Source organism: Martes martes (genome assembly GCF_963455335.1).
Source record: "Martes martes genome assembly, chromosome: 13".
NCBI classification, from domain to species: domain Eukaryota; kingdom Metazoa; phylum Chordata; class Mammalia; order Carnivora; family Mustelidae; genus Martes; species Martes martes.
In genome coordinates, this window is record NC_137901.1 from 62,739,462 (window position 1) to 62,766,559 (window position 27,098).

General features: G+C 48.9%; 1 protein-coding gene across 2 annotated transcripts; it reads left to right on the top strand.

Moving 5' to 3' along the window:
- The first annotated feature begins 12 nt into the window (after window positions 1-12).
- Window positions 13-26,847, top strand: UFD1 (ubiquitin recognition factor in ER associated degradation 1). 2 transcript variants are annotated; one of them, XM_080821469.1, is made up of 12 exons: window positions 13-143; window positions 4,020-4,152; window positions 4,526-4,558; window positions 7,446-7,567; window positions 10,894-11,024; window positions 13,372-13,444; window positions 18,430-18,498; window positions 19,319-19,384; window positions 19,625-19,672; window positions 20,440-20,528; window positions 21,643-21,724; window positions 25,850-26,847. In XM_080821469.1, the coding sequence occupies exons 1-12, from the start codon at window positions 141-143 to the stop codon at window positions 25,922-25,924; spliced, it is 924 nt and encodes a 307-aa protein (XP_080677595.1). In that variant the 5' UTR covers window positions 13-140; the 3' UTR covers window positions 25,925-26,847. The 2 variants fall into 2 exon arrangements, with proteins under 2 accessions (XP_080677595.1, XP_080677596.1); XM_080821470.1 differs by having other exon boundaries at window positions 28-143; window positions 4,020-4,126.
- The last annotated feature ends 251 nt before the right edge of the window (window positions 26,848-27,098 follow it).

The following is a 27,098-nucleotide window of genomic DNA, read 5'->3' on the forward strand; positions in this document are numbered from 1 at the left end:
AGGTCCGGCACTTCCGGTGAGCCTCCCAGGGCGTCCGAGCGGAAGCGGCGGCAGCGGCTGCTGCTAGCAGAGAGGGTCGGCGGGCTCTCATCGTAACGTTCTCTGGGCGAAGCGGCATCTTCGAGGCAGGGGTGTCCACCATGGTGAGCGCGACCTGGCGGGGGCTGGGAGCTGGGGCTGGCGGCTGGAGCCAGGGGCCGAGGCTGAGTCCGGCAGGGCTGACAGGACGGCCGCGGAGATGCCGAGTCACCCCGGCCGGGGAAGAGCCGGACCCTTGACCACGAACGGCCTTGGCTCGTCTTCGCTGGTCCCGGACACAGTTCGAATTTCCTCTCAGTTGGACTTAAACTCTTTTAGGGTGAAACGGGATTTTCCACGTTTGGGTCCACCCACGGGTCTCACAAGTGCTAGGCATGTAACAGGTTTCCATAACACCAAATTAATGGAAAAGTTGCTGGGGGTGAGGAGCCGAGTCGGGGGACCCCCCAGGGAGAATGCTTGGGGGCCATTCCCATGGGCGGGAACACTCAGCCCTTGCCCCAGTTCTCCTCCAGAGCGGTACTTCTGGGTCATGCCTCGGTTGTAATGACGCCTTTGGCTATTTAAGCGATTCAGAAAAGGTAACAGTAGTAGCTAGTTTTTGCTGGCGCTCTTTTACACAGTTTTTAACACCCACAATCCCTTATTACTCTTCATCCCATTTAATCCCTACAGTGCCTTTGGAGGTAAGGATGATTATCATCATTTTAACTGTGAAAACACCCAAGGTTTAAAAAAAATAGTTTAGATCAGGGAAGTGGGAGTGGAAATTTGAAGCCAAGTGTGTCTGGCCGCAAGATTAGTCCTGTTGCCATTGTACGGCATTGCCTCAATGTCACTTGTTTATTTTAGCAAAAAGTAGTAATGGTTATTAGGTTTTATCCGAAGTATGTTATTGTTGAATCATGCTTCCATTCTCAAGTTCATCCACTTAAACACGTTGAATACGTGAGAGGTCTAGGCAATATGCTAGGCATTGGAATTGTAAAGGAAGGTCCTAAAGGAAAATAGACTTGGGGTTGGGAGCAGCAGGGAGGGGCAGAAGGTCAGGTTCATGGGTGGATTGAAGGCAAGTTGTTAGGGGTGTTAAATACTTTGTGGGGGGTTTCTAATTTAAGAAGGAATGAAAGCAAAGAGAAAAAATGGCTTAGATGGGGTGGTGTAGTGAAAGGCTACGGGAAGCCCCCACTGGTCTACCTTCACATTTGTTACGCTTCTGGCCAAGACTGTGGAACAGAGTTCTGCTTAAAAGAAGAGATAAACCCTTGAAAACTACTATGCTAAAGCTCCCAGGGATTGAAGAGCCATTTGAGATTTTAAGCAGGAACATACCGTGTTTGTATTTCAGGAAGATCACAGATTCATCTTGCTAATTTTGGAATTGCTAGTAATAGACCTAATCAGTAGATGGCTTTCCCTCTACTTAATGCGTATTTGTTATCCAGTCAAGAAATAGTTGTTCAGGGGCGCCTGGGTGGCTCAGTGGGTTGAAGCCTCTGCCTTCGGCTCAGGTCATGATCCCAGGGTCCTGGGATCGAGCCCCACATCGGGCTCTCTGCTCCGCGGGGAGCCTGCTTTCTCCTCTCTCTCTGCCTGCCTCTCTGCCTACTTGTGATCTGTCAAATAAATAAATAAAATCTTTAAAAAAAAAATAAAAAAAAAAATAAAAAAAAAAAAAAAAAAAAAAGAAATAGTTGTTCAGGGGCGCCTGGGTGGCTCAGTGAGTTAAAGCCTCTGCCTTCAGCTCAGGTCATGATCTCAGGGTCCTGGGATCAAGCCCCACATTGGGCTCTCTGCTCAGCAGGGAGCCTGCTTCCCCCCTCTCTCTGCCTGCCTCTCTGACTACTTGTGATCTCTCTCTCTCTCTCTCTCTCAAATAAATAAGTAAAAATTAAAAAAAAAAAGGGAAATAGTTCATTATGAGATATTCTTTAAAACTTGTAAAAAAACACATAAATTTACCATCTTAACCATTTTTAATCATAGATTCTGTAATGTCAAGTATATTCACATTGTTGTGTATTGGGTGTCCAGAATTTTTTCATCCTGTAAAACCGAAACTCTGTACCCATTAAACAACAGTTCACCCACTTCCCCTCACCTGTTCCCTGGCAACCAACATTTTACTTTTTGTCTCTATAAATTTGACAGCTCTAGGGACCTCATATAAGTGAAATCAAATAATATTTGTCTTTTTGTGACTGTTTTTTTTCACTGAGCGCAATGTCCTCAAGTTTCATCCATGTTGTAGTATGTGATAAGATTTTCCTCCCTTTTAAAGGCTGAATAATATTCCATTGTGTGTGGGTAGACCACATTTTTTTTTAAAGAATTTATTTATTTATTTGACAGAGAGAGATCACAAGTAGGCAGAGAGGCAGGCAGAGAGAGAGAGAGAGAGAGGAGGAAGCAGGCTCCCCACTGAGCAGAGATCCCGATGCGGGACTTGATCCCAGGACCCTAAGATCATGACCTGAGCCGAAGGCAGAGGCTTAACCCACTGAGCCACCCAGGTGCCCCTAGACCACATTTTTTTAGCCTTTCGTCTGTTGATGGACACTTGGATTGTTTCCACCTCTTAGCTATTAGGAATAGTGCTGCTATGAACATTCGAACATGAGACAAATATCTTTTCAAGAGCCTGCTTTCAGTTCTTTTGGATATGTAGCCTGTTGTGTAATTTTACATTAGTGGGGGTTGGGAGGAGGGCCATCATGGTAATTGCAATACTTTGAGAAGACTTCAGATTGCTGTATAACACGTTTTCTAAGCCTCAACATAATCCGCTTGTTAAGACCTGGGATAGTACCTTTTTGGTGGCACCATGTCTTGAGTTATTAACATGAGGGCGTACCACAGTATAACAACATGAGAGCACCTCGGAGGGGCACCAGTCCAAACCCTGGGCAAAGCAGGGAAGGTTCCTGGAGCAAGGAAAGGATGGTCATGGAAGCCAGGGGAAGGAGGGCAAACACCTCGTGCCTGCTCTTCCTGTTGTCTGGAATATTGTTCCCTGTTTTTGTTTTTGTTTGTTTGTTTTTGCCTGGCTCCCTCCTGATATTCAAGTCTCTGCAGAGTCCCTTCCTGACCACCCACTTAAAATAGCAGTCCCAGGCACCTGGGTGCCTCAGTTGGTTAAGCATCTGCCTTCAGGTCTGAGTCCCATGTTCGGCTCCCTGCTCCACGGGAAGTCTGCTCTTCCCTCTCCCTCTTTCATTCCTCCAGCTAGTGCTCTGCTCTCTCCCTCACTCTCTCAAAGAAATAAATAAAATCTTAAAAAAAAAAAATAGCATTCCCAGGAGCTCTCTGTCCCTTACCCCGTCTTGCCCTCAGAGCATTGATCAGCACCAGACAGGGCAGGCATTTTCTCTTATTTGTTTCCCTTGTCTTAAATGCCAGCTCCTCTAGGGTGGATGTTGTACCTGTTTTGTCAATGAGCGAACAGCCTAGATTGATGTTCTGCTAGTGATTAGATCAGAGCCTAGCAGATAGTGGGCACTCAAATTTAAAAAAATAGATTTTTTTTTTTTTAATTGATGAAGAGGGAAAGTGTTCCAGTTGGAGGTGTGGCAGGTGTAGGAGATTGTGGACCATAGTAACGGACCATAGTAACGAGTCCCTGAGGTACATGTGAGGTCTGGCCTGGATCCTTGGGTGAGGGGCGAGAGACTGAGAAAGGTTAATGACAGGCTTGACATGGCCAATTGTATATTTTAGTAAGATTGAACCTTCTAAAAGCAGTGGAATCGAGACGGGAGGGACGAGACTGGGCAGGGCCGAATATGTAGAAACAGATCTGAGATTCCCATGTTCCGGGGAAGTAAGTGCTTCCAGCAGACTGCTGTGCTCCATCAGGATTTTGGTGCATCTTGTTCTTTCAGAACATTCCGCCACATTAACTGCCCTGACTTGTTTGGGCTTTCGACGTGAAGAAATGTACCTTTGTTCTGTTCTAACTCCGTCTCTTTCCTTCCTTGTAGTTCTCCTTCAACATGTTTGACCACCCGATTCCCCGGGTCTTCCAGAACCGCTTCTCCACACAGTACCGCTGCTTCTCCGTGTCCATGCTTGCAGGGCCTAATGACAGGTCAGATGTGGAGAAAGGAGGGAAGAGTATGTGCTCGTTTTTATTTTGAATAGTAACCTTTCCTGCCCTCAACCTGCAGTGCTTATAGTCTTCAGTAGCCCTTGTTTTGCATGTGTAACCAGAAGCTAGTTACAGCGAAACTCTTACTTGCCCTAGACTTGCTAAGGGGGGCCTAAGGTGGGAGGGAGAGTCCTGATTATGATTAGATTTATGGCTAATAGCAGTTGGGTTCCCCACCATGAGTTACAGCTAGTAAAATTCCTCATGAAAGACCATCATGAAATGCTGGCTACCTCACAAGTATCATATAGTATGTTTTAAAGATACGACAGAAACTAAATTTTAGCTTTTCTTCTGCCTTTTTATTTTCTTAATGTTTTTAAAATATTCTTTCCACAGTAATTATGCCGCCCTCAGCTCTCGATCAACTCAGTAAGTATTTTCTCCATGGCTGGGGAACCGAGGTCGTTTTAAGTGTGTACATCAGAAACTTGGCACATGCTCTTCAGTATGTCCGGACATAGGCGACCTTCGTCATTTCTGGTTGGGAATTGTCTGTGGAGGGTGCACACTGGACCAGAGAGCTGGGCCTACAGATGCCCTGGCAAGGCGGTGGCCAGCTGTCCAAGGGCCAGCAAGTACTCATTCTAGGTTCCTCCCCTGTGAAGGGGGTTCTACTCTTGTGACACCCCCCACTCCCCCCACAACACACATATACACCTTATTCAGATCCCATCAGGACTAAAGGAAAGTTCGAGCACCAGTGCTTTTTTTCCACCTTGCTGAGGCATCACCCTGATGCTATTGGCTGGGTTCACTAGGTTTTTTCCTAAAGGAGGCAGTGGGCTCCCAGGAGGGTGCTGTGCAGCAGACTTCTCATCTTCTCATCTCTCCCCCAGCTTCAGGCCTGAATTCCTAGCCCTGTCTGCCCCTCTGCATTGAAGAGCACATAAAAAACTGAGCTATTGTCTGCTACCCCAGAAGCTGCCACTCTCATCGGGTCCTTTCTCTCATAGTAGGAGTGAGAAAGTCCCATGGGTGTGAGAGCAGCTATACTTCCTCTTTCCTCAACCCTTCATCCCGTGAGAACAATCCATGGAGACCTCATGCCCCCCAGCCATGGGCGCAATCAGTTCCTTTTGAGATTCAGTGGTGTTTTTGGTGTGAATTTCTCTTTCTGAGGCAGGAGACGGTGGAGGCCACCAGAGGGCAGGTCCACACTCAGTGTCTGGTATAGTGGGTGAGGGGGCAGCACCATTGAGAAGGGGTGTGGGTCTGGTACCATTCCAGCTTGGGCTTTGTACCTGGCCTGTAGACTAGTGACTTGGCCTCTGAACTTCAGTATTCTCATCTTTAAACAGGGACACACAGCAGCCACCTGTGAAAGCCTCTGTATGGCAGGAGTTCCTCCTCCCAAGAGGGTGCCTAGTGGGAGGTGTGTAAATAGCCCAAGCCCATGTGACACCAGTCAAGGCAGAAGGTCACCTTTAGCCAGCAGGGCTAAACCAGGGCTGGCAGCGGCAGTGGCCACACCTGGTAGAGACCTGTAATTCTGGCCTCTGCACGGCCAGGGGGTTAACAGACCCATGGGGTTCATAGCCCCATCATAGAAATGGAAACAAGGCCCCCCCAGAGAGCCTGCCTTTCCATTTGAGCTGAGCCAGGCACTGAGTGCCAGGTGTAACCCTTGGTACAGGTGTCTGAGAAGAGACTCGGATTGGGACAGGGGGCTTAGATCAGCGTTTGGATCTCTTAAGTCATAGAAGAAATTTTGTCCAAATGAAATCTTACAGAGAGTCTTCATTTATAAAAGGGTCACTGCTCAGTTTGGAGGAGGTGAGATGGGCAGAGGGCTCAGGAGCCCCAACGCACTTCTCTAAATCAGAAAATGTGGTGTAAAAACCACCAGACTGAGGAGCACAGGGGTTTCTTCCAACCACAAGAATCTCGGCTCCTTGGCTGGAGCCTGATCTGCTTCACAACCCTGACTGACCACTGTTCTTCACGACTCTCAGCTGACAGTTGCACTGGGGACAGAAGCCCTGGCCTCTGGGCCCTTGGCCACTGTACTCCAGCCTCCAAGTCACCCTTGGTGATGGGGCGAGAACACCCACGCCCGCTGCTGCCACTTCTGGAGGCTCTTCTCCCCCATCTCTGGCTTCTTGCCCAAGCTTCTTAGTTGACCTGCATCACCCTAATTTTCAGGGAGATCCGAGGTGGAGTCTGCCATACCTCCTGCCACTGAATGGAGTTTTTGTGGCCACATCTGCTTAAGCTGACAGGCTAAAGTGAGCTTCAGTGGTTAAGCCTCATACCTGGGCCGGCAGCTGGGGTTGAATCCCAGCGCTGTCGCTCCTGGGCTTCTTGCTGACTGGACATGTTAATTCCCCATAGATAAAAGGAGTAACGGTCGTTCTTACCTCACTGGTCTGGAAAGAGTAATCGAGAGCCTGGAATGTAGCAAACACTTGTAACTTGTCACTGCATCAGTCTGTGCCAAACCCATCCCCAGATCCCTGACTCTTTTGGGTCTCCTGCTTCTCACTGCCTGCACCTCTTGCCCTCCTGGGTTTGCCTGCCTCTGGCTGTCCGTACAGCCTGGTCTCGGGATCACTAGAGTGAGGGGACGTACTGTGTCGTGACCTTGCTGAGAGCCCACCTTGACGAATGCTCCCACCCAGCCTAGTGTCTGGCCCAGCCTCCCTCTCCTCCTGACGACACTCACCCTGTCCCTGTGCCCCGGTCTCCCCCTGATGGCCAGCCATTCACAAACTGGCTGGGCTCCCCTTCCTTCCATGTGTTTGTTCAGGCTGCTTCCTCTCTGGCCTTCCCTCCCCAGCTGGCCTGCCCAGGACTCACCTGGAGGCCTGACTGCAGGAGTGCTGCCTCCCCCAGGCCACCCTTCCCACTGCACTGCAGCATCTCGGTGCACGTGTTTCTTTCCTACCCACCTTTCTAACTAGAAACCTCTGCATGTGGGGATTTTGTCCAACATGTGGTTGGCAATTAAATTATTTACGAACACATGAGTTACCATATTACTTTTTAAAATTGGGATTTCTGAAAGCCTCGAACATAAGCCAGCACTGTGTCCCCAGGTGACCAAACGTTCCTGAACTCTGGGCCAGGTGACATGCATGGGAGGAGTGTGGGCAGGCACCCAGGGGCCTGAGCGCCTTGTGGGTCTGCCTGCTCTGGGGAGCTAGGCCCTGTGGAGCCATGAGGGGCACCCAGGGAGGCTGATTTTCAGAGAAGCACCTTTGGGGAATAGAACTTCTCCCTCAAAGAAGCTGTGCCTCAGCCTCTCTCTCCTTTTCAGGCCGACTTAACATTACCTACCCCATGCTGTTCAAACTGACCAACAAGAACTCCGACCGCATGACACACTGTGGTGTGCTGGAGTTCGTGGCCGACGAGGGCATCTGCTACCTCCCACACTGGGTGAGTGGGGCCGTGCCGGTCTCTGAGAATCTATGGGTCTATCTCAGGATTGGGGCCCCATAGGAGGCCAGCCCCCAGCGTGTGTCAGGACTACAAGGATGGGATGCAGAGCAAGGCTTTGTGTGCTGGGTGGGGGGTGGCCTTTTCTTTGACAGTTGATCAGCCGATAGCCCAGAAACCGCAGCCATGCTCTTTACCTGCCATTTCCTGGGTAAGGCTTTTGTAAAAATAATAGAGTGGAAGTATTTTTGAAGTGGTCTGAGTACCGAGTTCTACGTTTTAATATATCTGCTCCCACTTCTACTAATTTCTCCCCAGTTCTGTCACGTGTGGGTATGTACATGCTCGTGTGCTTCCATGCTTGTCTGTAACTGAGTCCTTCCAGAGCGTATCACTTCCTTGCCATAGAAACAAAGCCTCTCTTTTTTGCCTTCAGACTTTCTCTTGAGCCTGGATTCTTCCTGAGTGCTAGGCCCGGCCAGCCCCTTCCCTACCAGAAACCCTACGCTCCCATCTCACTTGCTGCCTTACCTCTCCTATATTGTTTTCCTAGCCTTAGTCCCCCAGGAAGCTCTTATTCATGCCTCAAAGCCCAGACTCAACTTGCTTCCCTGTTCACTTGCTCTCCCAGCACTTGCCGCTCAAAACCTTGCCTTGTTGTCCTGTGGGTTTACAGGTGCCCCTCATGGGCATGAGGCCTTGTCCTACTCATCAGATAGAGTGCTGTAGGTGGCTGAATTGTTGGGCACTGACAACTTCCCTGGGTCATTCTCGATCCTCAGAGCCCCTATGTGACTCTTACGAAGAGGTAAAAGAGGAGACAGTAACCCGGGGAAAACCATACAGATATAGGGTTTGGGTGGCCCCTTGTCCAGGCTCTCAGACTGTTTTGGATCAGAAAACTGGTCGGATCCCTTTTGTTGAGGAATATTGTATCCTCTGGGAGGCTTCTTTAGATAACGTGGACCTGCTTCTATCTGGGCTGGTCTTCCAGCTCTTGGCCAGAGTGGGTGGTTGGCCTGGGGTTCCCCTTTGTAGCCTCCGTCCCACCTGGAGCTCCCAGGTTTCTTCAGGGCAAGTCAGCCTGGAACAGATGCTGGACTTTCTTCTAGCACCTGAGGCCTCATCTATTGGCCTAGACCAAGATCCTGCCCAGGACACTGGGAGCGTGTGGATGGATGCCTACTGCGAGGTCCCTGTCATACTGCCTGTGCCCCATGGTGACCAGTGCCTTCCAGGGGCTTGTGCACACAAGGAGCAGGCCAGCCCTGGAGCAAGCCTCCTCCCTGCCGTTGGGGTCTTCCGTCAACTACTTCCGCCTCAAAGTCCTGTCTGAGCCTGCTGATTCAACCACAAGCAGGGGACCCAGGCTCCTGCCTTTCCTCCTTGAGCTGCCAATGGCTGTGTCCTTCCTCCAGCCATGGGTTAACCTCTGTCTTCAATGGCAGATTTCCCAAGAAAATCCCTAAGGGATTTGGGCTGCAACAGACTGACTGCCAGTCCTTACAGCACTTCCCAGGAAAATGTCCCTCTCCAAGGTCACCGAACGTCCCAGTTACCAGGTCCGTTGCCTCTCCAGCCTGGTGAGCACCCTTCCAACGAGAGTGTGTGGAGACCTCAGCAGGCTCATCTGCAGGGCCCTACTCATTCTCCAGCTTTGCTCATGACCTCTGCCCACCTTGGCCCTGGCCTTCCTTCCTCTTATGTGCATCTTGTCCTTGGACCTTTAGAGTCACCTCCTAACTACCTCTGTGGAGCCTCTGTGGTCAGCAGTGCTGTTTGACAGTGCCATCTGGGTTAAGTGTTCTTGAGGGGATAAGATGCCCGGGACCAGCTCCAGGGGGGCAGTGACTGAGGAACCAAGGTCAACTGACCTGATCACTGTTGAAGCCAGGGGTGGGGGTGTGGATGCTGGCTCATGCAGTTCTGCATTTTTTTTTTTTTTAAATCTACAACCCACTGTGGGGCTCGAACTTACAACGTGTGGATCAAAGAGTCTCATGCCCTACTGACTGAGCAAGGGAGACATCCTCCCTGTTCTCTGCTTTTATGTGTTTGAAGTTCTCTGTAAGAAACTCTAAGGGGCGCCTGGGTGGCTTAGTCGGTTAGGAGGTCAACTCTTGGTTTCAGCTCAGGTCATGATCTCAGGGTCGTAGGATTGAGCCCCACGTCAGGCTCTGTGCTCACACACAGCCTGCTTGAGATTCTCTCTCCCTTTCCCCTTGCCCTTACCCCTGCTCAAACTCATATGTGCACACGTGTTCTCTCTCTCTCTCTCTCTCTCTCTCAAAAAAATCTTGGGAAAAAAAAAAAAACAACTCTAAGATAAAAAAGGCAAAAAAACCATTCCAAGACATGCAGGGTTTCTCATTTCTGGCCTACCCGCATTGACCCCCCAAGTGTCAGCCTGGTTGTGGTGTCTTGATTTCCTGCCCACCAGGTACTCACAGGCCTATGTTCTCTCTCCACCTTGTTCCTCAGCCAGCATCCACCACACAGGACAATTACATAGAGGTGTGGTGTTGTCTTGTCAGTTGTTTTTTTTTTTTTTTTTTTTTTTTTTAAGATTTATTTATTTATTTATTTGTCAGAGAGAGAGAGAGGAGCGAGAGTGAGCACAAGCAGACAGAGTGGCAGGCAGAGGGAGAAGCAGGCTCCCTGCCAAGCAAGGAGCCCGATGTGGGACTCGATCCCAGGACGCTGGGATCATGACCCGAGCCGAAGGCAGCTGCTTAACCAACTGAGCCACCCAGGCGTCCCTGTCTTGTCAGTTTTATATGACCCCCTGTAGCAGACGCCTTTGAAGGCTCGTCACTACCCTGTGCCCTAGCTAGGGGGCCATTCCATGTGAGGTGAGCCCACTGGATGTCATCACTGTCCTGCCTCCATTGCAGCCGTTTACCCCAAGGCCTTGTAAGTTGGGTGTGGGATAGCTCAAGGGGTAGGGGTGGTGAGCTTCCATGGGGAAATACTTTGCTTGTAAGAGACCTAGCACTGGTAGCTGTCCCTTCTAGGTGACCCTTCCAGAGGACCATCTTTTTTCAGAGGCTGGCAGAGACACCCACACTGACAGCGGCAGCCTCCTGGTAGCACCCCAAGGCCTTCCTTTCGTGTCCTTGACTTGTGTCCTGGCTTACTTTGTCCTCTTTCCTAATGTCAAATTACGGTTAAATTACCTGTCCTCAAGTCCTCATCTCAGACTCCTCTTCCAGCGACCCAAGAATGAGGCCACCTGAATGTCGGACTTGGGCCTGCCGTATGTGTGGTTAGACGGCGCTGATGCTGGCCATTTCCAAGAGCCTCATGTAGCCTTCTACTTCCTTTAGATGATGCAGAATTTGCTGTTGGAAGAAGGGGGCTTGGTTCAGGTGGAGAGTGTCAACCTTCAAGTGGCCACGTACTCCAAATTCCAGCCTCAGAGCCCTGACTTCCTGGACATCACCAACCCCAAAGCAGTGTATCCTTTTGCGATAAGAAGGGTTCTTCTGGACAAAGGAGGGGTGTGCCAGCAGTCTATAAACAGCGAGCTCTTTGATGACCGTGTGCCTGCTTTGAGGACCACACATTTGTTTGTGATTGAAGTTGTGGTAGGTAGAAGGGTATTTGGCCAGCATGTCCACCCCGGCCTGGCCCTGGACAATCGTGCCAGGAGCTCTACGGGCGGGCCTCTTCCAGACACTTCTTTGAGGGCAAAATGGAGCCCTTCCTCCAGGTGGACTAGGGTACTTGGCACAAAGCTCAGTGTGCTCTGGTGGAAGGAGGCTGGCTGGTCTCCCTCCAGGCCCTACCCCGGTGGGCCCCCGGTGCCCCAGCTCAGCCATGAGCACTTCTCAGCCTCACCTTTTACCCAGGGTTAGCACTTTGCACTCCAAACCAGTGGGAGCATTGACAGAGTACATTTTCTGTCAGCAAGAAGAAAGAAAAGATTATAGGTTTTAGTGGTTTTTGGTATAGTCTCTGAACATAAGCCAGACATGTGTGTTGATAATGAAAGGAGTAACCGGTGTGGGCAAGGAGCATGCTGTGAGTCGTCTATGGTCTAGCCCTCTGGCTTGGAGGCCCCACCTTGGCTTATTCATATCATGTTACAGAGCGGTCACTCCGCTGCCTGTTTTTAAAAGGCTTGAAAAAAACACAATTTAACAATACAGATAGGTAGACAGTTAAAAAAAAAAGTCTCTTTCCACCGCCTCCCCCCGGTTGCACATCCCTGTCCCCACCGCAAAACCAGGAGCGAGCCTGCTGCTGGCCACGTCCTGGATGTGGGTGCACTGTGGTTGTCTTCTGCTGACCGTGTCTATGGACAAACCTGTCAGGTCCCCTATGACAGGGCCCTGGACATGGTGGGGGTCTGGGGAGCTGTGCTCACTGGCACTCACTGTTGAATGCTTCCAGACTTACAGGCAGGATGACATCCTGTGGCAAGATCTGCTTTCCCGGGTACCTCAGAGCTCTGCCTTGGATGTACTCACCTGCCTGGCAGGGCCCAGAACTGTCTGCCTCCGTGACTGCAGCCCCTTACAGTTTTTCTCTGGATTTTCATGTGTGTTGTGGTATAGACTTACCACACGGTTTTCAGAGGCTCTTTCTAGAGCCTTGTGGTTAACTTTTTAGCCCATAGAGAAAGAGTGTCCCCTTTGTCAGCTGAGAGGCAGTGTGGTGCTCCCCGGGCTGGCTGACAGGATAGAGACACTCATAGTAAAAGCCAGACTCAGCCCAGAGGCTGAGGGCACACAGAGATGTGAGGCAGAGGCCAGCTCCGCCCCCGGAGGCCCAGAGGGCTGGCTCTGACAGCTCAGTGCCTCTCACCTCACAGGGCCACCGGGGGAGTTAGGGCAGGGCACCCCAACAGCGTGACATTTTATGCAAGGGGACAAAGACAGTATGCACAGAATACCCTTTACACAAAGCTGTTCTCGTCTTGGAAGGCTGTCCGAGTAAGAAACAGGGTGAGAGGAAGAGTAGGGATTCTCGTCAGGCTGGGTCTTGTACCCTCCGTGAGACTCTCAGAGCCTCACGTGCTGTGCCATGTCCCAGTGCTGGGTTCTGGAGCCACAGTGTATGTGTGACCGTTCTATTTAAAATAATCCTCCGAATTGATGAGGATGATGTGGTAAAAATTTCCGTGTGAATAGGCATTACTCCCTCGCCTGGGCATTTGGATTATTCAGTTTCTAAGACATTATTATTAATTATTATTAGAAAGTTTATAGGTTACTTTTTCCTTCCTAATTTTTATTTTTTTTAGTTTTCCTCTTTAAACATACCCCTAAAGTTGGGTTACCGCCCAAAAGATAGAAACAGCGAAAGTGTCAAAGAGAACATCTTTGATTTTTGAGGGGGCTTGTTTATCATACACTCTGTCTTTTTTTCTTCCGTGCTCCCATGGGATTTTTAAGATCAACTTGTTCAGGTATAGTTTACATACAGTAAAATGCACAGTTTGATGGGTTGACGAATGGGAACACTTGTATACCCGGAACGTTTCCATCTTTCCAAGAGGTCCTCTGTGCCCTTGCCTGCCCATCCTCACCCGACTCCAGCCCTGGGAACTTCCCACTGCCTCCTGGCCCTCAGAGAGCTGCCTTTCTTGAGGGAACACTTTGTGGCAGGTTCTTTCCCTCAGTGGCGTTTGCGAAATTCATCCGTGCTACGAGCTTACCCTTCCATAATTATTGCTGAGTCATATCCCACTCTCTGTGTGGTAGAAATTAATGACGGTGATTATCTAAACCCCTCATGGAACTTGTTTCAGATTTGAGGTACCCGTGTTGCCATGTTACCTTGACAGTGTTTGCCTGCAGATTAGAAAATGCCTTGAGAAACTTCGCTTGTCTGACCACGGGGGACGTGATTGCCATCAACTACAATGAGAAGGTGAGTGTCTCCACCATGCGGCCAGCAGGGCCTGGAGTCCCGGTCAGCAGAGGTCACAGCCAATGAGGACCAACAGTGTCCATTCTGGGGTTTGAATGGGGTTTCTTTTTAGGCGGAGTATGCCTGGCTTTTATCATGATGGCTGCCTGCTCTTTGCTTGTTTAAGTCCCCATGGGTTCATGTTTACAGTCCTGTAGTAATTCATTCATCAGCTCTGTTTCGAGAATTGATTGATTGCATTTTCAGGTGCCTGAGCTTCACGTTATTAATCATGTGTCTGCGTCCCATGGTGCCAACAGTGTTGACTGTGTCTCTGTTAGGAAGCTCTTCACTGTACCCATAATCTGAGCTAATCCCTTTGCTGGTCTGGGGACACAGAAACAAAGCAGCCTGGGTCCTCGTCCTTGTGATTTGAGGAGATGGCCCTACAATGTGCCCTAAGTCCTGTGGGGCCCAGGGAAAGCAGAGCCTGGCTCTGCCTACAGACAGTGTCGCCTGAGGTCACCTCTCTTTCTCATGGGAGCACATGTCCTCTTCCTCCTGTTTTCTTCAGCCCTGGTTTTCCCTTGGAAGCTCCCCTGGGACATGAATCTTTTGGGTCTGAATACCGTATGTGTTTGTCTGCGATTCAGTGCTTCCTAGCTCTCTAGATCTAGACAATGTCGCCGTAAAGTAAAATGCCGTCTCTCATCCTCCCGTTTCTCATTTGTGTCCTGTATAAGCGACACAAAATTCAAGACGCTATCCACGTCCCCATTATCTGTGGCAACAAGCGGAGGAGAGCTGTCATAGTTGGTAAGCCTGCCCCTTCCCCATCTTGCCACAGGCATGGAGCACAGCCATGTGGACACCCTCACCCGCTGTGACAGTGGATGGTGACCCTCATGGAGTTGCTGCCAGAGCAGACCTCCTGGTGCTCCGGAGTGACCACAGCCCCCGCTCGGCTTTCCCCAAGGCCAGCTCCCTGCCCCTTCACACATTCTCCCGTCCCATCGGGGACTCGGGCTCTCACAACCGAGAACAGGTTCCTGTGGTTCAGCCACATGCTCCCTCCATGTCAATGTAGGGATCCAGAGTGTTCTCAGTTTCCTTCTGTTTGAGGTATCTGTTGCTGAGAATCCTTATTTTTCGGTTTTGTGGGTTTTGAATCACACTTTGATGTTTTCTCGTAAACTAAGAAATAATCTTGTTCCCTTTAGCTAGTGGGTAACAATTTAGGTGCTCTCTACCTTAACTGAATACTTGAAGCTTTCATAATTAATTATGGGCCACTTTAATGTAAACATTCTTAATATGAAGGTAGTAATGCTAAATATAACCCAAATTGATGATAAAGGAGAATACTGAAATTTTTGCACGAAGAGGGAAGGTGAGTGGCATAGAAATGAAATGTATGTTTGGACCTCTACTTAATGGAAGTAGGGAAGGGTGGATACTCTAAAGGGCCTTTCTGATAAAACCCAATTTACTTTAGGATAAAGTAGATTGTGACTGCCTTGTTGTTCTTGCTAAGAACATAGGAGGTTTTTAAGAATCTCTCTCAGTGTTGTCCTGTGTGCAGATGACCATGCCAGTGCATCAGTGAGCGATCTGAACTGGAGGCTTTCACATTAAAGTAAGGCCTTTAAAGGGGCTTAAACAGATCCAGAGGTGGATGTTGTCCTCATCCCAGGAGAAGGAACCCAGATACTCTCTGGGAGAAGCAGCCCCCGTTTAGTTAAGCCCTCAGGATTACTGTCGATGGAGCAAGCCAACAGGAATTCATAATAAAACCACCAGATGCCCAAGCAGAGACAAGAAACGCAGACATAGACCCTTAGCGAAATCAGTATTGGCATTTTTGATTTTTGTTGTCTTTTGTGGGTTTTGTGCTTTTTTTGGAAGATTTTATTTATCTGAGGGAGATCATGAACTGGGAGGGGGCGAAAGGGCAGAGGGAAAGGGAGAACCCACTGAGCAGGGAGCCAGATATGGGGCTCGATCCCAGAACCCTGAGATTATGACCTGAGCCAAAGGCAGACGCTTAACCAACTGAGCCACCCAGGCAACCCAGTATTGGCATTTTCAGATGCAAACATCAAGTTATTATGTATAAAATGTTCAAAATTTTTGTAAATGGGATCATAAAATTTAGCAATCAGCAAAAGACTACCAAAAATAACTGGGCAGATTTGAAAAAACAGTCAAAGACTTAAATAACAGCTGATAGAGAATTCATGATATGAAAGCTAAATCTGCAGAAGGGCCTTAGAACTCTACACAGAGAGTCAAAGCCATGAGCACAGGGGAAACGAGTGCTGGGGATCCTGAGAAAGTCACACATACTCAGTGAAAATGCCAGCAGGAGAGGACGGAGGAGTGTCGCTGTTATGAAGAGGCAGTAAGGGAAATTGCTTTAGAGCTGGCCTTCACCCCACATTTACAGGGAGTATAGTGTATATCCCACAGGGTGAGTTGCAGACACCGAATAGGATAGGGAGAGGTAGGCAGAGAGAAGGTACTTAAAAAGAACGGTAGCCATTACAGCCTAAAATAACAGAAAACATTTGACCCTTGCAGAATATGGGGTTAGGCCGCCCAGCCCCGCACAGTGAAAAATCTGTGCATAACTTCACACTCCCCAAAACTTCACTACTAATAGCCTACTGTAGACCGGGAGCCTTACCATAAACAGGAACAGCCAAATAACACATGTAGTGTAGGGTATGTGTGTCATAAACTGGGCTGTTGCAGTAGAGTAAGCCAGAGGAAAGAAAATGTTACTAAGTGTCACAAGTGAGAAAAAACGGGTTTAAGGCACTGGACTGTGAAAACTCCCCAGGTAAGTGGACCAGTGCATTTCAAACCCATTGTTCAAGGATCGACTATATCTCCAAAGGAGGACGGAAAGGAACTGTCACCAGTCATCTTCATCTTGAAAGAATGAAAGCAAAATCAAAATACTTCCAGATTAACAAAATCCAAGAGAGTTTATTTACCTGTAGAACTTGAAAAGCATGAGCTTCAGGAGTAAGCAGTATCCTAGAAGGAAAGACCAGTGTGCCAAAAGACGGCGAACAAATAAACTAGCAAATACGAAGTAAATCTTGGTGAACATCCTACATAAAGCAGTAATAATATTTAACATGTGAGCCTGAAACAAGGACATCCCAAATACTGGAAAAGAAGAACGAAAGTGTTCTCTATTTGCACTCCAAGAGAATATTCAATCAATAAAAATAACTAGAAACTCTCCGTACGTGTTGAATGTTTAAAAACAGTTTAAGGGGCGCCTGGGTGGCTCAGTGGGTTAAAGCCTCTGCCTTCAGCTCAGGTCATGATCCCAGGGTCCTGGGATGGAGCCCCATGTCGGGCTCTCTGCTCAGAAGAGAGCCTGCTTCCCTTCCTCTCTCTCTGCCTGCCTCTCTGCCTACTTGTGATCTCTGTCTGACTTGTGATCTCTGTTAAATAAATAAAATTAAAAAAAAAAAAACAGTTTAGAATGACTGTTTTAGGGTGCCTGGGTGGCTCAGTGGGTTAAAGCCTCTGCCTTCAGCTCAGGTCATGATCCCAGGGTCCTGGGATCAAGTCCCGCATCAGGCTCTCTGCTCGGCAGGGAGCCTGCTTCCTCCTCTCTCTCTGCCTGTCTCTCTGCCTACTTGTGATCTCTGTCTGTCAGATAAATAAATAAAATCTTTAAAAATAAATAAATAAATAAATAAATAATAAAATGACTGTTTTAGAGGCAACATGACCACACAAAAATCTAAAAAAAGTCACAAGAATTTCTCTTTACCGCATGCAATGTAGTCTAGTATTTCTGTTGTGCTCCTTGCAAGATTTTTCTTTCCCAGCTCTAGTTATGACACATTTGCCTTTATGGCTCACTAATCAGCTGTGACCTTCAGTTTGAAAGCACGACTGTAACAAAATGAGAACTTGTGGCCCCAGCGTTGATGGATATCTTGGCAGTGTTGGTGGTGGTGTAGAAAGGATGGCCAAACCGGAGGAGTCAGCCTGGGTATTGAGTGGAGAAACTGGGTTATATCCACACAGTGGCATGCATGCCTTGCTGCTTATCTTCAATAAATAATGAGGACACTTTATTTTTTAAAAAGGTTTTCACTTGTCAGAGAGAGAGAGAGCATGCACAAGCAGTGGGGGAGGGGCAGAGGGAGAAGTAGTCTTCCCGCTGAGCAAGGAGCCCGACCTGGGACTCAGTCACTGGACCCTAGGATCGTGACCTGAGCCAAAGGCAGACGCTTAACTGGCTGAGCCACCCAGGGGCCCCATGAGGAAATTTTAGAAAACAGACTGGGGACACAAAGCCCTCTCACTTCATTAATGTTTAGGGTTTTTTTAATGGTGGGACTCTCCAGATTGTTCTTTAGAAAAGCAAGACATACCCTAGGTAAAAAACCAAAAACAATGCGGGAAAAAGCAGATTCCGCCACTTTCAGCTCTTGCCCTTCAGGGCTTTTTTATGTTTGTTACATACTTGAGATCGACTCGGACACACAGCAGTGTGACTGGTCTTTAAATTTATTTTCCTGTTGGCTGCATAGTATTCCACTGGTGATTAATTTCTTTATATATGAACAAATAACACTCATTTAACTGATTTATTGGTACGTATTTTGAGCACACACTATCATTAGTCATATTGGAGAGAGCCGTCTCAGAATTTTTTCTTGGGCTGTTTAGCTAATTATTTACTCAGAATAAATTCCTAGACGTGAGCTTCCTGGGATAAAGGTTGTGTCTTCTGCAATTTGATGCATAACTACCCTGCCTGATTTGAACCACTTATAGGGAACAGCCTCTGTTGAGTGATGGAAAGGCATCCAAGCAGGCAGCCGGCCCCCTCGTCACAACAAGAGGTGGCGGCTGGGGGAGGGTGTCATGAGGTGAACAGCATGTCCGCAGGAGTTAGGCAGGGAGCCGCAGTAACGTGAGTGGGGACAGCCCACGAAACCACGCACCTGATTTTTGTGTTTTGCCCACAGATCTATGAGCTGCGGGTGATGGAGACGAAGCCTGACAAGGCTGTGTCCATCATTGAGTGTGACATGAACGTGAGTACCTCTGCTGCCTGCAGTATGCTTGGGCCGGGGGAAGATGGGCAGTCAGTGCCCCACCAGGGTGTCATGCAGCCCTTGGGACTGTGTGGGCGACAGAGGCAGAGGTGATACCAGAACACTGGGAGGAGGCTGCGGACCTGGTGGCCCACCTGCAGCCAAGCGAGGTGGCAAAGCTGTAGACAGTTCTGAGGTGCCCACACTCACCAGCACTGTAGATATGCCGTAGCGTGGATATTTTGGAAAGCCAAGGAAGCTTATTCAGCTCCTGTGTAGGAAGCAGCTACTGGTACCCACAGCAGCATGGTGGGTCTCCAGGGAACACTGCCGACCAAGAGGGGACAATCCCAAAATGTTATATTCTCTCTGGTTCCATTTGTTAGCTACGTTCTTGAAATCAGCCGGACTTTAGAAATGGAAGACATGGTGGTTGCCAGGCGTCAGGAGCAGGCCAGGAGAGAGGCAGATGTGGTTAAAATGGGACAACTCGAGAGGTCCCTTTGAGGTCGGAACGATCCAGTGTCTCAACTGTGGCAATGGAGACACTGACCTATACTCGTGATAAAACTGTGAGAACTTAAGTGGGAAATCTGAATGGGAGGGCAGGACGGTGCCACTATTGCCATCCAGGTGGTGATCCTCTGTGATTTTATAAAATATTACCATGGGGGAGATCTGGGCAAAGTATACAGGGGCAGCTTTCTGTCGCATTGCTACCACATGTGAACCTATGGTTGTCTCAAGTGAAAACACAAACGCTAAGGAAGCCTCAGTGCCCCCATATCTCAAAATTGTACTCTTCCCTTTGGGACCACAGGTGGACTTCGATGCCCCACTGGGCTATAAGGAGCCCGAAAGACAAGTCCAACATGAGGAGTCTACTGTAAGTCTTTTGTCCGGCGTCCCTCCGCAGCCCTGGCACTGTTTGCCCTCTTCAGTGACGGGGCTTCTGTGGGAGGGCGTCCCGTGTGTGTTGTGGCAACAGACACGTTGCGATTGGCCTCTGCTGATGCTGACACGGCCACGTGCCCTGCTCCTAGGGGACAGCATGTCCCAGCTGTTGGGGGTGCAGGGATAGCAGTAGCAATGAGAGGCTCATCACCCGTTTTTCTGTCCCCGTCAGGAGGGCGAAGCTGACCACAGCGGCTATGCCGGAGAGCTGGGCTTCCGTGTGAGTACCAGGCCACAGTTTCACTTTCTGTGCTCCTGCCGTGCCATCTGGGGTCCTCCGCAGGGATGCGGTTTCTGTGCACACACGTATCTGGTGCTTTCTCGGTGACATGGTCCTTCACATCCACTTTGTTCTGGAATCCTCCAAACAATTCTATAAGGCAGGCCCCAGTTTTTCTTCTTTTTGAAGATTTCTAACCTACCAAAAAGTTAAAATAGGACACATATACACCCTTCTCTTATATTCACCAGAGGGGACCACATTCTGCTTTATCTCTGAGAACATGACTCTTTGAAAGGAAGTTGCAGCGTGACCTCCCGGCACTGCGGCCAGCCAGGCTCCCTGGGAAGCAGGTGGAGATAACCAGGGCGCTGGCACCAGGGTATTGGGAGGCGGCAGAGGAGTCAGGCCTGGAAAGCGGAGCTGAGCTGTGTGTGGCAGCTGCAACAGAGGCCTTAGCCCACCCTAAAGGCCCCGAACTGGGTGGTCCCACAGAGGCTGGGGCCAGAACCTTCAACCTGTCCTTAGCTACTGGCTGCCCGTGTAGGGTGGCTGTGTTTGAGCAGTAGGCTCCTTTCATCTCAGCAATCCCCTGAGGGGCTGGTGGAAAGTTCTTGGCCTACGGTACTCCAACAACTGGGGAGTGAGGGCTTCAGTCCCTAAGGGTTCTGGGCAGCACCTCCCCCACACATCCCGGCAGCAGTCTCTGGCCACAGGATGTGTGTGTGCTCACCAGCTCTTTCGCACTCTCCTGCTCCCTCATCTAGGCCTTCTCTGGCTCCGGGAATAGACTGGACGGGAAGAAGAAAGGTGTAGAACCCAGCCCCTCCCCAGTCAAGCCTGGAGACATCAAAAGGTGGGTCTTTTGTCATCCTCCAGGGAGGCTCTGTGCCAGGTTCCTGGGCCGGGGCTGCCTCACTCAAGCTCCGGAGACAAAGCCTGGACCAAGGAGGCTGGCAGTGTGGATGACTGGGCCCTGCCTGCTCTCCTCAGTGGGCCAGAGCACCACCTGAGCCCGTGTTTCCCGGCTGGGGTTCAGTGGGGAGGAGATCGGTGCCCTGCCTCATCCACCAAGCCTCTCCCACTGTGGTCCAGCCTCCGCCCACCTCCGAGTGGTACCTGATCAGCTTGCCCTGCTGTTTCAGGTCTTTCTGGTTCCTGTTTAGTCATCTCTCTATTTTCCTTTTTTGTGACTTCCAATAATTGATCAAGTCCCATTATGTCAACTTCCCTCGAACAGGAGGCCAGAGCTGCGTTAATGTGTTTTTTGTCATTTGGCTCAGGGACTCTCAGAGCAGGTTTCCTGCTCTGGCGGCTGTCATGGAGGTGATGGGGATGACATATGTCACCTGTCTACCTCGTGTATTAGAGCAGAAGGAGAATGGTGGGTGTGTGGTTTTTTGGTGTGTTTTGTTTTGTTTTTTTTTAAGATTTTTATTTGTTTATTTGAGAGAGAGAGAACACAAGCTGGGTGGAGAGGGAGAAGAAGCAGGCTCCCCGCTGAACAGAAAGCACAACATGGGGCTCGATCCCAGGACCTTGGGATCGTGACCTAAGCTAAAGGCAGATGCCCAACCCACTGAGCCAGCGAGGCTCCCCTGGAAGTGTGGGTTTTTACCCAGTCTCTTAAGAGAGCACAAAGAGTTTAATGAGAATATAGCCCTTGCAGGGTCTGTGAGACTAGAAAACAGAGATGGTAAGGGCCCCCCAAGCCTCCACAGCAGGCCATGCATCGGGTTCACAGGCCTCTGCCCCAGTTGCCTTCTGGTTACTTCAGAAAGGAGGCTGGGAAGCACCAGAGGGAGGGCTGGCCAAGGCCAGAATGGGTACAGTGCTATAGCCCAGAGTGAGTTGCCAGGATGACACTTGCCTCTTTCTGCTTGATTTTCTCTCGATGGTCAGGAATGAACTTCAATTCTTTTCTCCCACAACTAACATTTTTCCATTTTTTTCCTTCCTCTCCTTCACAGAGGAATTCCCAATTATGAATTTAAACTGGGTAAGATCACTTTCATCAGAAATTCACGTCCACTGGTCAAAAAGGTTGAAGAGGTGAGTTTATTTCACTGGTAATGAGAAGTTTGGTTTGTTAGCGATGACTGAAAAGTTCTTCCCATTCTGAATGAGGCCATTTCTGTCATATCCGCTCCCCCCCGCCCCACCCCGTGCCTGGGGCTCCCCTCTCCCTGGTACCCAATTGTCCTGTTAAGGCTGTGTTAGGGGTGTGCACAGGCCATAGCTCTGGTGACACTTGGTAGTGGTGATCAGCGTCATACCAGCTCACAGAGTTCTGACCCAAGTGCCAGGCCCCATGCTGGTGCTTTGTCTTAACTGTTTAATCCCCAGCACCATCCCTTGAGGCGGCTGCTCTGACTGTCCACATTTTTACAGATTTGAGCATGAAGGTGTGTGGAGGTGAGGGCACCCAGGCCACAGAGATAAGCTCCTGACCACTACATGGCCACCTCTGTGCCACCACCCTCTAGACATGGCCTCCCCTGGCCCAGAAGTTCCCTGTTACAGGAAGGGAAGGCTGCAGATTGGGGCAGGTGTTGGCAAAGGGTACATTCCCAACTTGTGGGCACTTCTTCTGAGTGTTGGAAACCAGCTCAGAAAACCCAGCACAGCCTACTGCAGATGCCCCACACCACCCAGCAGCCATGGCCATTGTGCTGTGTATTTCTAGAATACCAGCACTTTAGATCCACCACTCTCCTGGTTCCTCTTCTCAAAGTCTCAGTCTCTTGGGCATCTAGGGTAAGCTAGAGGGCAGATGTTCTGTGAGTCTGTTCGGGGTGGGCGGCTAAACAGGACCAGTCACTGGCTAGCTCCTGCCTGCTGGGCCATCACCAGCCTCTTGACCACTGAACTCTTCCCCTCTATCTGGGGGGTGACTGGGGAACGTCCAGGCTCAGGGGAACAAGTGTGGTCCTCAATGAGACCTCAGCCTCTGATTCCTCCTTGAGTGCCTTTCCAGGCCTTTGTCAGCTACAGGCTGGGGCTTGCTACCTCAGGCCTAGAGGCCTCAGCAGGGGCTTCCTGCAGACTGACTTGTGACCTGACTGTGGGGGATGAGGGGAAGGGAGGCCAAGGCTGGCAGGCATAGCTGGAGCTGTTTAATCCATAAGTCCAGTCCAGAAGGAATGCATGGCTGACGATGGGATTGAAGGCACACGCTTAGCTCTACCCCATACTGAACCCCCACTAAAGCTGTGGCACAAGGTAATAAGGTAATAAAGACATTGATGAGAAGAGGAGGCAACTGCTACAAAACTTTGAAAGCCCCAGAACAGAAGGACAAGAGGTAACAGACCACAGGCCATAGGAAGCTGCATCCTGAGCTGCCTGTGGAGAAAGCCAAAAGGCCGATTGGTTTAGATAGTAGAGCCTGAAAGGTACCTCTGGAAATGGGGAGCTAAGGACGGAATGGGAATGTGTGTCACAAAGAACTTAGAACTGCAGCACCCCTCCCCACAGTGGGGCTGTACCTGCCTGACCCCAGGAGAAGACTGGAGGCTCATCTTCTGGAAGAGGCATTATGGCAGGTCCCTAGATTGGGGCCATCAACACAGTGGATAGCAGGACAGAATTAAAAGAATGAGTGACAGTTTGCATCCTGAATTGTTGTTGCCCTTGGTGTCCTTCCCTTGCTTGCCTCCCACGCTGGCTGCCAGGGTTGCTCATTGCAGTTGGAGGAGCTTTCTCTGGACAGTCTGGCAACCCCTGAGGAATGTCCCAGCCAGCTTCCCCCAGTGTGGAGACTGCAGTCAGAAAGTTTTTACTTTCTTTTTTTTTTAGCACTTTTTTTTAAAAAGATTTTTTTTTTTAATTTATTCGACTGACAGAGATCACAAGTAGGCAGAGAGGCAGGCAGAGAGAGAGAGAAGAGGAAGCAGGCTCCCCACTGAGCAGAGAGCCCAATGCGGGGCTCGATCCCAGGACCCTAGGATCATGACCTGAGCTGAAGGTAGAGGCTTTAACCCACTGAGCTACCCAGGCGCCCCTAGAAAGTTTTTACTTTCTGAAGAGTTCTGAAAAGAGATTGGAGAAACCAAAGGGTCAGGAACCATCAGGAAAATAATTTCCCCCAATACAAAGGCATGAGTTTGCAGCCAGGAGGAACTTCTGAGTATCCAGCCCATGAATGAAAATAGCCCCCTATCCAGGCAAAGATCTAAAGCTTCCAGAAGGAGAAAAGAGGTTATACCACTGATTAAGAACAGGATCATTTTAGTGCAGGATACAGGAAGCTAGGAGATAATGGAGTAGCTTCTCCAAAATTCTGAGAGGAAACTTTTCCGAAACATTCTGTACCCAGCTCTTACAGGCTGGATTGTGTTCCCCCAAATCCTTTGTTGAAGCTCTAACCCCCAGCACCTCAGTATGTGATCTGTATTTGGAGATAAGGCCTTTACAGAGGCAATTAAGTTAAAATGAGGCCAGTAGAGTGGCCCCTAACCCAGTCTGACTCTTCCTATAAAAAGAGGAAAGTTGGATGTGCAGAGGAAAGACCATGCGAGAACATCACAAGAAGGCAGCCATCTGCAAGCCAAAGAGCGAGGCCTCAGAAGAAACCAGCCCTGTCAGCACCTTGATCTTAGGCTTCCATTCTCCAGAACTATGAAAAACTAAATGTCTCTTGTCTCAGCCGCCCAGTCTGTGGTATTCTGTTACGGCAGCCCTAGCATGGTAACACCAGTCAACCTGTCAGGGAAAATGAGAGGAGAAAAAGCAATTTTCAGCCATGTAGGATCTCACAAAAGGATATTCCTGAAGCACCCTTTCTCAGGAAGCGTTTGGAGGATGTACCCTACTAAAATGAGGGAATAAAGTAGAAATAAGAAAGACCTAGATCCAGGAAACAGGGAGCCCTGAAGCCGTTCACAGCACCAAGAGGACGGCCAGTCAGGCAGGGCAGCCTTTTGTCCCCACAGAGTTACACCTTCAAACAGACACAACCAACAGGATGCCTGCTGTGATGGAATGTATGCAGAAGAGAGAAATCGGACACAGAGACAGCGGGACAAAAAGAAGGGTCTCCAGGAAAGGAAGACTGAATGGCTCAGCTATGACTCAGATGTACATGGTCGCCACCACATAAAGCCATGTGCAAGGCCCTGCCAGCGATGCACTCCTGTGTGGGGGAGAGACAGGGCAGGTCCAGGGCTGTGTATCAGGGAGTACAAAATCCTCTCCTTCCATAGAAAATGCCTCTCACTGACTAGCAGTATAAGCTCCTTAAAGGTACCTGCTATTCTCAGTTGCAAAAAAACAGGCCCTGTTGCTGTTGGTGGGAAAATAGCTTAATAGAATGTTTCTGAGGGCCTGTTAGTGACCGTATTATTGAGAGCCTTAAAAATACGTGCAACACCCCCCACCCCCAAAAAAAGAAAGAAAAAATTTAATTGTGCAGGCCTTTTATGGTAGAATAACACTTCCAAGAAAAAAATCAGAGTTGTGTGCAAACACATGAAGCTGCTCACCACAGCAGTTTAAAATACCCCAACCTGGAAGTAATATCCAGTGGTGAAAGCCTGCCTCTCCCGGATGATGGAATTCTCTGTAGCCTTTAGAGCGATGAAGAAATTCATCGACTTGAGACTGGGGAAGTATGGGAATAATTTACATAAGCATATATAGTAAAGTGACCGGAAATATTTTTTTTTAAATTTTATTTATTTATCTGTCAGAGAGAGAGTGGGAGAGAGAGTGAGCAAGCATAGGCAGAGGGAGAAGCAGGCTCCCTGCCAAGCAAGGAGCCCGATGTGGGACTCGATCCCAGGACACTGGGATCATGACCCGAGCTGAAGGCAGCTGCTTAACCAACTGAGCCACCCAGGCATCCCGTGACCGGAAATATTTTTGAGTGGTGGAGTTATCGATGATTTTTCTTTTGGGGGTGTGTTTTGCATTTTTTACATTTTGAAAATGCGGTGCTTCTGTAGAAGGGTGTACATTTAACCTGAGAATAAAGGATGTGGTCAAGGCATAGTTGTAATTCTCTGGTTTCGTTTCTCAATTCAGTAGATTATGATTTCTATTTCAAAGCCATTATTCAAAGTATTATGAATAACAGGGAAGTAAGGGACATGGGTGGCTGACACATGAGTCAACAAAATGTGTTTATTCTAAGCCTCCAAGGAGTTTCTGAAAATAGTATTTTATCTTCACACTCAGGATGAAGCTGGAGGCAGATTCGTCGCTTTCTCTGGAGAAGGACAGTCGTTGCGTAAAAAGGGAAGAAAGCCATAAGTTGGGACTCTTGGCTGACTGGAAAATAAAATAATCAATTGCAACATAATGGCTTTTAGTTACTGGCTCTGATGGGGATGAGAATGTTGCAGAAGATGCTCTGTCACTTTAGGTTTTGTTTAGAGTTACCTAAGAATTACTGCGTGTGACCTGGAAGTGGAACAGTCAGACTCGGTAGATGATTTGGGGAAGGAGAAACCTCACTCTGAGGTCTAACAGGCAGCCTACTCCTCACCCCTTCTTGCTTTCAGCCCTTGAGGGGTTGCTCCCACTGCCTTAGCCAAAGCAGAGTTCCCTAATTCCTGATGGAAGTCAGTGGAGGGGATTGAACTGCTCTAACTTGAGGTGTTGTTTCTCTTTTTTTCACTTATTCTTTGTTTTTCCAGGTCGATAGCTTAGAGCATTGCCTTTGGCCTAGAAAAAAAGTGGCTTAAATAGATATGTGCTCTATAAATAGTGGTTATCCCATTACTCTGGCTGCAATTGTATGAGGAAGGGTGTTTCTATTTTTATTTTACATCTTGATATTCTCCCCCCTCAAAGAACCATTCTTCAGAAGGCAGATTCCTGATCTGAATACATTTCATCTTGTAATTTGATTTCATATGGAAATAATTAGCCCCTTAATGAATCTGTTCTACAGTAAAACAGCTTCATGATGAAGCACAAATATGAATATTAGGATAAATAAGTGCTAAAGATAAAGTCCTCTTTCTCCTTCCCTACCCCCCACTCCCAGTTTTAATGTATTAAATTATCCAAGGTTCTGCTGGCCTACCTTTTTTATTAGCATTAATTTGGTCTCGGATCACTTTCTATAATGTGAGTTCTTTTGACATGTTAATCTAATTTATCTCTTTTGTTCCTTGAAAAGAATTTTGCATCAAGAATTTCAAATAAAAACAGGCAATGATTAAACCTGGATTGCCTCTAAATGTTTGATTAGGTATCAACATGGGTTGTTTGGGCCACCAACCAGGAGTTGGAAGAAGACTTGCTTGCAGGTGTCCCTTGTTTCATCCTGTCATTAGAAAAGAGCTCCTCTGGGAGGCTTCTGGAGAATGTATGGAGAGATAAGGCTCTCTGACCCCTGCGTTGGGGATGGTCAGCCTGAACAGGGTCTCCTGTAGGAGGACTCCTGCTTGAAGGTAGGGGGGTCCGTCTCTGGATAGAA

Excerpts from the sequence above, each read along its gene's own strand:
- UFD1 (XM_080821469.1), top strand. Across the intron at positions 13,445-18,429 it reads CCATCAACTACAATGAGAAG|ATCTATGAGCTGCGGGTGAT; the intron begins GTGAGTGTCTCC and ends TTTTGCCCACAG. Across the intron at positions 19,385-19,624 it reads TCCAACATGAGGAGTCTACT|GAGGGCGAAGCTGACCACAG; the intron begins GTAAGTCTTTTG and ends TGTCCCCGTCAG.